This window comes from Akebia trifoliata, chromosome 5, assembly GCF_017979445.1.
Source record: "Akebia trifoliata isolate Shusen 1 chromosome 5, ASM1797944v1, whole genome shotgun sequence".
Taxonomy (NCBI): domain Eukaryota; kingdom Viridiplantae; phylum Streptophyta; class Magnoliopsida; order Ranunculales; family Lardizabalaceae; genus Akebia; species Akebia trifoliata.
The window spans coordinates 28,700,237-28,709,755 of record NC_141379.1 but is presented as its reverse complement, the minus strand read 5'-3'; the positions used below and the strand labels follow the sequence as shown (position 1 = coordinate 28,709,755).

The following is a 9,519-nucleotide window of genomic DNA, read 5'->3' as shown; positions in this document are numbered from 1 at the left end:
GTCTGACATCTCCCTTTATTTTGCAATCAAGCACTCCCACTTCTAGATTATTATGGTCCAGGACTATTCTTGAATCTAAAAAGGGAAACAATAGAGGAAAATTGTAGTCCCCCCCACACCCCCCAACATATATCAAGGGCATCAGTGTGGCAGTTGTAATGGGACTTCGAAAAGGCAACTCTACTTTGGTCTGAAACTACAATCAGTCGAGCAATTTTCCCGTAAAGCAATTCCTCGACATGGTACAACTGGCATCTTAAGAATTTACATAGACCATTTGTGATTTTATTCCAATTTGATCCATCTACTATATAATTCAAATACATCATAAACCTGCTAGTTCCATATACATTTTCTCATTGGAATGGCCTTTTGATAGTTTCACTTTCTCAGTTCTTTGCAGTTTGTCATAATTCAACAACCACTAACTGCTAAAAACATCAGATCTAAATACACACTGAGAAATGGATCTTTCAACAAAAACGGAAACAAAAAATGAACGTTGAATCAATCCTGATAAAGTCATACCCGAGAAAACATAAACAGCATTGGCTACAAATATCTTGTGAAACAGAGATTTGATGGCAGAGTGCCTCAATTTTTGGTGCAGTTGGGAGACCAAGTGGCTCGTCTTTATACTCAGTCGAGCTTGACATTTGAGTAAAGGAGGGTGTCCCTTGTGAGCGGCATATTTAGTAGAAAGTAGATCTGCAGATAAACAAAAAATAGACCCCACCAAACAATGTCAGTATCCTTGGAGTGGACTGCACCCTTCCCCCCCCCCCCAACAAAGATTCAATCTAAAACATAAGATGCTAGTCATCCTTCATGATACTTTCTCGCAATTTGAAAAAATATATTTTTAAAAATTGAAAATCATCCTTATGAAGAAAAAAATATGTTAAAACAGTTGCATGTAATTCACAAAACTTTCAAGAGCTTCAACACATCTCTATATTTTTGGAAAGAAGATACCAATGTTCTATAAATTTTGAAAACATTTTGACAATTTAATTTACTTAAAAGTTAAAACAGACAAGGTGCTAAACCATGTTTCGTTAACTGAAGTCTCACCCCAAGCAGAGTTGATATGAGAAGAATGATTCCTGTTATCCAAGCAAGGGTTCTTCTAACCAGTAGCACCTCTACAACAGCGGTCGAATTAGCCGGGCTTGGAACCTCCTGCAACCACCTTGAAGAAGGCCGAGAAATAAATTTCACATTCAACATTGATTCGGATGCCGAATAATGCTTCCCATTGGAAAATATGACTCCAACAATTTGACCTGCCCAAATCATACGTGCAACAAGTTTCTGAGATAGGAAAGGAGGGCACCAAAAAAAAGATTTCATTCATAGAATTCACAAAGTCAGCGGAAAATCAGAAAAAACATTTGTCCTCAATAAAGGACTTTAGCAGCATTAGGACTAAGGAGTATTTTTGGGACATAAGCCCAGTTTTCTTATTCTATATAATAAAACTAAGATAATTCCAAGGTTGTCTCAAAGGGAAAGAAAGACAAGTCTTGAGTACTGTTACTGAACTAGAGTCCTCTTCTATCTTTTCCTTCTTTTTTTCGTTAAGTAAATACAGAGTATTTCAGGTATTTTAGGAAATTTTGTGTATAAAATTGGCCAATTCCAAGTAGTACTGGTTAATCTTCCTAAGCCAAAACAACATTTAACCTTGGTATGCCTCCTGTAGCGAGTCAAATAATTTTGTTAGTGTGGTCACGAACAGCTCCATTCCCTGTTGGGCAATGCCTTCAGATCCATATTGCTCTTGCAAAGCCTGTACATAATAAAGAACTCGATTAAATTGCCGAGAAAACGTAACATAAAAACAAGCCTACATGAAAAGGGGTAAAAAAAAAAAACAAACAGCAAAAACGAAACACATTTTGATTAAAAGGAGGAGAAAAGAAAACCTTTGGGTGTAGAATACTATATAGAGACATGTTTTGTATAATGACAAACTACCAAACCAGCAATGATGCAGGAGAACCGATGCCCACTAGGAGAAATAGGTTGGTTTTCATGCAAAACTAGAAAAACCTGCCTCCAAGGAGACTGAAAATAGTTTTCCAAGGTCGTTGAAACGAGATAACTGACCAAAACCTTTCTGCAAGTGAACCCTCACAAAAGGTACACAATCTATAAAAAAGTTATTGCTCGTAATCAACTATTTATAGGAAAACAAAACCCTAAAACCTAAGAAAACATATCATAACCATTCATCTGAAATAACATAAATATTTTCTTTTAATACTAAAATACCCTTCATTTTTGTCACTTCTAATGTATCAAAACTTCCAATATATTTTAAGCATCCAAAGCATTAGGATCTGCCAAAAATTCATGATTGTTGTACATCTTTAAACAAGATTTTGAGCACACCTAATGGATGTCTAATTAAAAAACCATGTTCATCAGAAACTACTAACATCCAAGTCCGGCGGGATTTGAGGACATGGACCTATTTTCCTGGTATTTGTAAACCAAGGCTTTAAAAGATTATTGATCTATGATCTTCATATGAGATATAGATTTTCTACTGCATTAGTCACCCCCTCATAAAAAAGCTTAGACCTGAATCTAGTGCCTTAGGTGTCTTCATTAAGTAACTTCTCGTGATCAATGGTTGATAGAGAGACAATTGATGGTATGAAAATAATTGGTATGTTGCCCGATGGTGTGATGATCAGAGAAGTAACAACCTAATCAATCTCTTCATTGTCATAAACGTCATATGTGGGATCTCCGTACACAACATTCCAAGTGTTGCTCTTCGAATCCATCTCTTGGTGTTGGTTACAGTTGCTTCATTTTTAGATCGGCACGTGCCCTAGAAAGGTAATGGCTCTGATACCAAATGATGCAGGAGAAAAGTGCTCTCTAAAAGAAATATAAGCTAATAATGATACGAAATTAGAAAAGACTGCAAGAAGACCAAAAAAAGTATTCCAAGGTGGTTGAATCAAGAGATACCCCACCAAAGTCTCTATATAAGTGAACCAACATGAAAAACCAAGGCTAACTGAAAGACTTTCAAAACAACTGAACAATTAAGAGAGTCTGGAATGAAGTGAAATTCCTGGATGTTTTAGATCTCCGGTGAAATTCTCTTAAATAGATAAAGATTACATGCAACAGTTATATAACCATATAACTAAACCCTAACTACACAAGATAATGATCTAGTGTATGATATGGGTAATAAAACCTTTTATATGCACATGATATGTTTGATAGTCATTGTGATAAAACAACAATGGTATTTCAGTGTTTGTACAACAATATTGATGGTGAGCAGCCAAGCAAGAAAGATGGGCAATCTGGACATGGTGGTGATGATGTGTTGAGGAGGGATGGTGAAGATAAAGGCATAATGATAGATGGTGATCGATTTGGATTGTTGAATGTGAGATGTAGAGACGAGGACATACACTACTAGCAACAACATGAAAAGCCAAGATCTAATGAGAGAAGATTGTGGGTCTTTGATGGCTAAAAACACAAATACAGAGAGGTACAAGAAAAAGAGAGAGAAAAATTAAAGAACCAAGATTTAGAAGCCAGGAGCATGGCCGGCCTGATCACAAGATTGGAGCCGGTCATGGCTCTGATACCATGAAAGACTTTCAAAACAACTGAACAATTGAGAGAGAGTTTGGAATGAAGTGAAATTCCCGGATGTTTTAGATCTCCAGTGAAATTCTCTTAAATAGATAAAGATTACATGCAACCGTTACATAACCGTGTAACTACACCCTAACTACATAAGATAATGATCTAGTGTATCATTATACACCATAATACAATACAACATAATCTAATACTCTTAACACTAACCAATATTAGCAAAGCACAAGCTATCACAATATGATTAATCAATCAAAGTCTACTTACAATGTTCAGATAACCAATTATTTATAGAAGAATACAAAACCCTAAAACCTACTTGCTAATAAACAAATCATACGAATTCATTTAAAATAACATAAAAATGCCTTTAATTTTTATCATTTCCAATGTCCTAAACTTTTCAATATATTTTGACATTTAAAACATCATAATTTTCCCAAAAATCGTGAAATAGTTGTTATAGATCTTTAAACAAGCCTTCCAACACATCTAATGGCTCGGATTTCTAAGTTATGCTAATAAGAAATTAACAACATCTATGCGGGATTTAAGAGCATGGACATCTTTTCTTGGCATCTGTTCGTCAAGGTTCAGAAGACTACTGATCTTCGCACAAATCCAAATTTTCCACTGCATCAATTAATAGGAATTTTTTCCTTCTTTCAACCAGCAAAATAATATATTACTATTTGCAAGAATAAGACACGCAAAATAACTAATGGGATTAAGCTCGACAAACTGACGACACGTGACAATTTGAGATTCAAAGGTGCGCCTTCACCCACTTTTTCTCTTATGTCGTCTTGTTTTCTTCTCTGCACTTTCAGAAATCAGATTCTCTCTCTCTCTCTCTCTCTCTTCTTGTTTTCTTCTCTACACTGTTAGAAACCAGGCAACTCCACCTTCAATCTCTCCTACTTTTCTCAATCTCCAGGTTTGATTTTCTAATTAAATCCAAAAACAGTAAATTTTCCCCATTGAAATCTTTGCATCAGATCTCTTGTTGCCTACTCGACCTTAAAATTTTGAAACTTGATTTACATCCGCTACAAGAAGAGTTCGAAGTTGAAGATTTCCGTTGGATTCAAAAAAATTGGCCAGTTCTTCCTCTCTCAAACCCTAGTTCATTTTTTTTTATTTTTTTATCTCTTTTTAATTTTTTGGGTTCTGCTGTTCGGAATTTAATAATTGGAGCTACAAACACTTTTCAGAAATTTATTTGATAATTTATTTCTTTCTTGCCAAACAGAAAGATGAATTCAAGTCTGATGTCTTGGTCTTAGAAGCAGCAAGACTTTCTGGTTGTATCTACCAAGCATCTCACTTGTAAAACATAAATGTAAATCATCGCAAACACAAAGTTTTGCGTTTGCAGAGCAACCAAGCAGGGCCATAGTTTGATTAGAACGAATTGGTCAAAAAAACATAAATAAAGATTTTTCAGTAATTTCCCTTTGCACAAGGATCTTCTCCCGCTCTCCCATTCAATTCAATTCTACTAGACCATTTACAGTGTTTGTCAACCTTTTTTGTTTCTTTCTCTCCCTTCTCTAACTCTCATTTGAAAGTCATGGGGGCCAAGCAATCCCATGTTAGACCATCTGCAGTGGTCCACATTTCTCTAATTCACAACTCACGTTCTTTGTTTCTTCATTCTGGGTTTAATGAAAGAGGAGTAATCACCCATGTTTTTGGTGCTCTTGTTTGTGTGTTGGCTTCATGTTCCACGATTATTGACCAATGCTCATCAATCAAGGCCAGCATTCAAGGGGTTATTCAGGGGGAGAAAAGTGAGACTATAGTTTTCGTTACCATGGTTCTTTGGTAATCACCCTTAATGCATCTATAAAAGCTAGATATTATGTAGTTTCTATTTGAGTCGTGCTGGAGTGACCTCAACATTGTACCTCATATCGCACTTTCCTGATGTGGAAGTGTGTAGGAACCATAGATGTTTTTCATCGAGATATGAGTGAAAAAGCATCTATAGTTACTATACACTTCCACATCAGGAAAGTGCAATATGAGGCACAATGTTGAGGTCACTTCAGCATTATTCTTTCTGTTTCATTAAATAAACTTCATAACAATAAATGACAGGGAAAAGGATAAAATCTATTGTTTCATTGCAGATGATATAACTAGTAAATATGTTCCTCCTCATGTCAACATATTTTATTGTCTAGGAGGGATTACGCTTACTTGTTTTTTAGTACAAGTAGCGACGGGGTTTGCCATGACTTTTTACTATCGTCCGACCGTTACCGAGGCTTTTGCTTCTGTTCAATACATAATGACTGAAGCTAACTTTGGGTGGTTAATCCGATCAGTTCATCGATGATCTTTTTCATCAAACAAAAACTGATAGAACATAAAAGTTGATTTCCTTTATTAATATATATCCCATGCACTAAATGATCTAAAAATTCATGCCTTGACAGAAGATATACCATGCATGAGGCACCCAAAAAAAGGAATTTTTTTTTTTTTTTTGGGATAAATAAAGATTATATTGAAATAAACCAAACAGGAGGTCAAGATGACCAGACACAATTACATCACCTCAATGCCAGTGAAACGGCCTGCCACTAACTCTGCCGGACGTTGCAAGCTTCCGGAAACATCTCCATGCATCTCCATGGCCCTTCTGATATTGCGGACCAGAGAAATTAGACTCACTGTGAACTCCCTGTCTGCTTTCTGCAGAATGGGTGATAGATTAAGAAAAAAGTTCACATAAAATGTTCTTGTTCAAATATTAAATAAACAAATGAATAGCAAGACAGGAAGGTTCAAAGCCTAAGAAAGACCTTTGACATATCCAGATTCAAAGGGATGCCACTGGACAAAGCCACAGATAACTGCCCATCAAATGATTTCAAGGCACTACTAACATATGATCCACCCAACAAAGATTGCTGCATAAACAAATATAAAATGAACTCAAAATACAAACATAGGACAATAAGAACAACATGAAATGGTTAAATAGGTTAACAATACAACATGCAAATCAAACAAAGAAAAACATGACTAACAAGATCATTAAGTTCTTTATCCATGCAAGCCGCATCACATTCTGAAGCTAAGGATTCATCCAAGGAAACCACGGAGACTTCATCTTTGTCTGCAACAAAGTCAATGATTAAGATACCCTCAACATAATTGAATGTTAATAAACAAAAAATGAGAGATTCTATTGCCCTGCCAACTTTTGCTAATGCCTCCTCAATTCATATGTAAATCACCAAAGAATTAGCATACATCTTGGGGGGGGTTAGCAAAAGTTGTTGTGGCAATAGAAGCTCCCAAAAAAATTCAGATGCAACTATCAGCTAAAATAATTCTCCAAGTGATCGTATCTCATAAAGTGGTTCTGTCAAGGTAACATGTTTCCTAGAGTTGCAATACCTGGAATTTGGATCTCAGCTTTGCTTGGACCAACTATAACCCTTCTCCTAATGGCTCCACCAACTTGGACATTAACTAAGGAGTGTGCCAATTTTCGTTGATCTGCACGTAAGAAAATATTACATGGAATTATTCACCATGTAAGGAGAAATTAAGGTAGCAGGATTAAGATGTGTGTCAGCGATTAAGTCTAGTAACCTTCAATTCCTCCAACTTCAAGCATGAGAACAGCACGAGGCCTATAGAATGGATTGGGTGAGAGGATCTCATTCAACTGAAAGTAAAAAATCCATCAGTAAGACAACCAAGCCTTCCAATACCAAAAAGATAAGCTCTGCCAAAAATGTTAGTTGGCATAACTATCATTCGTATAACCTTAGATGAACTATCAGCTGAAAGAGAAGAAGGTGGGGCAAAACCAAGGAAGACTGTCACGGCAGCAGCAACATCATCGAGCGACATTGGCCCAGCCTGTGACAATACAAATAGAACTCTACAATAAGATAATTGATCCCATATATATGTGTGTGTGTGTGTGTGTGCGCGCGCACAATACAACAATGAGAGAAGAGTGAGTAAGCAGATCTATATCAGTTAATTTTTAGAGAATAAAACGTCCTTCGTATTGTATTAAACGGCACTATACCTCATAACACTGGACTATCTATTTAGAATTTCTAGAAAAATATCTAGCCTTAGATAAATTCCAGCTTGGTATCAATCAAAAAGGAGCAAAAAGATTCATTTTTTATCTTTTAATTTTTTAATCTTTAAATGGTAGCAATTTGAAGGGGAAATGTGGAAAAGAGAAACATCCAGGCATCCATACGAATCGTTTAACAGATGGATTGAATGGGCAACCAATAAAAAACCATCCACTCCAATCAAGAAACCCTTTTTTCATCAAATATTCAGTCTTTCTTCTCTAAATTGTAAATTAAAACAATTAAATGGCGTTAAAGATCTATATTTACTTGAACTTAACAGAATCGAAAAGTTTAGGATTGGAAGATGTCGGATTTGAATCCAATTCAAGAGTCCACAATAACATAATCTCGAATTTCTCTAGGTATCTAAGATGAGGAGTGAAAAAATAGAAATTTTTTACCTCAGAGACAACATCCGATGAATGGGTACGGAGAAATTTATGGTTGTGGCTGTCGAGGAAGAAAACCGAACCACTGCTTTCGGCCTAAAATCGAAATCAAAATCAAAACAAATCAAACGAACATGATGGTTAGTAGATCCGATTGGAAGAATCGAAGTCAGATGCGGAGAAATACAATTACAAACCCTAATTCGCAGGCACAGAAGGGAAGCGAAGATCAGAAGATGGAGTTTGCTGGAGAGGTGAGACTCCATGGCTTCGGCGAGCGAGAGAGAGAGAGAGATTCAACTCGCTCTTGTCAGATCTCGTAAATGATAAAACTATGAGGTCACGTGAAAAGCACGTGATATTTAATCGATTGAGACTTGTTTCGACTTTCCAGAGATGGTATTACCGCACCATAAAAATACAGAGCTGCTATTAGCACTCAACTTTTACTTATTACACCTCAATAAAAAATAAAGAAGATAAAGTAAATGGTTGAGAATAAAGGAGCTCTCTCTCTCTCTTCTTTTTCTTGATTTATATATTTTAGCTTTAAGTTTGGGATTTTTTATGAGCCTAATCACAACTTTAAACAACTAAATTGTTTGAATGCATGTTATAATGTTTTGTAATGTTTGAGAGAGAGTTTGAGCCAAAACTTTATGACGTTTGAACTTTGAAGAGTGTGGTTAATCTCTAATTGATGTGTGATAAACAGTTTAAGAAGTTGTGGTGGAATAAGTACAATTTGGGGTGCCAATAGTAATTCTATAAAATTATGAATTAAACCCTAAGTGATTTTGTTATAAAATCACGCCATATAGTAAATGGATGATAAATGATATTTTAACATAAATTAATGCTGGAGTTACCTCAGTAGGGGACATCTTGATGTGGTGGTGCGCATGTATGTAGATGTGTTTTTTCGAGATACGAGTAAAATGCATCTATGGACATGTGCATGCCACAACGCCAAGATGTCCCCCACTAAGGTCACTCTAGCACAACTCTTTGACATATGCAAGTGCAAGTTGGGTGTGCTGGCTTGAGCTCAACCCCATTGATGGGTGAGCCATGACCAAGTTATGTAGAACATGAGTTGAGCTTGGGTTAAGATAACTCAACTCGGCCTTAATTCAGATTGAGAGCAGGGATGGAACTAGGAATTTATCCACATTGGGGTAACTAATTCTCTTATAAATTTTTAAAAAATCTTGTGGGGGGCAATAGAGGTGGATATTCTTTTTAACTGCTATTTTTAGTCTTAGTAAGACATAACCCCTTCGTAATTTTAAAAACTCTGGTAAGGGGCATGTGTCGATGTACCCCTATTGTAAATCTACCACTGGTGGAGGATTTGGGCAACCCAG

General features: G+C 36.1%; 1 protein-coding gene across 1 annotated transcript; it reads right to left on the bottom strand.

Annotated features, from left to right (window-relative positions):
* Nucleotides 1–249: 249 nt before the first annotated feature.
* Nucleotides 250–8,512, bottom strand: PMP (putative type 1 membrane protein). The gene is made up of 11 exons (XM_086443485.1): nt 8,350–8,512; nt 8,165–8,248; nt 7,432–7,527; nt 7,255–7,330; nt 7,057–7,158; nt 6,684–6,772; nt 6,456–6,563; nt 6,208–6,345; nt 1,687–1,792; nt 1,075–1,286; nt 250–708 (listed from the first exon to the last, which is right to left on the bottom strand). Exons 1-11 carry the CDS (start codon nt 8,416–8,418, stop codon nt 640–642), a joined length of 1,149 nt encoding a protein of 382 aa, XP_086299611.1. The 5' UTR covers nt 8,419–8,512; the 3' UTR covers nt 250–639.
* Between the last annotated feature and the right edge of the window lie 1,007 nt (nt 8,513–9,519).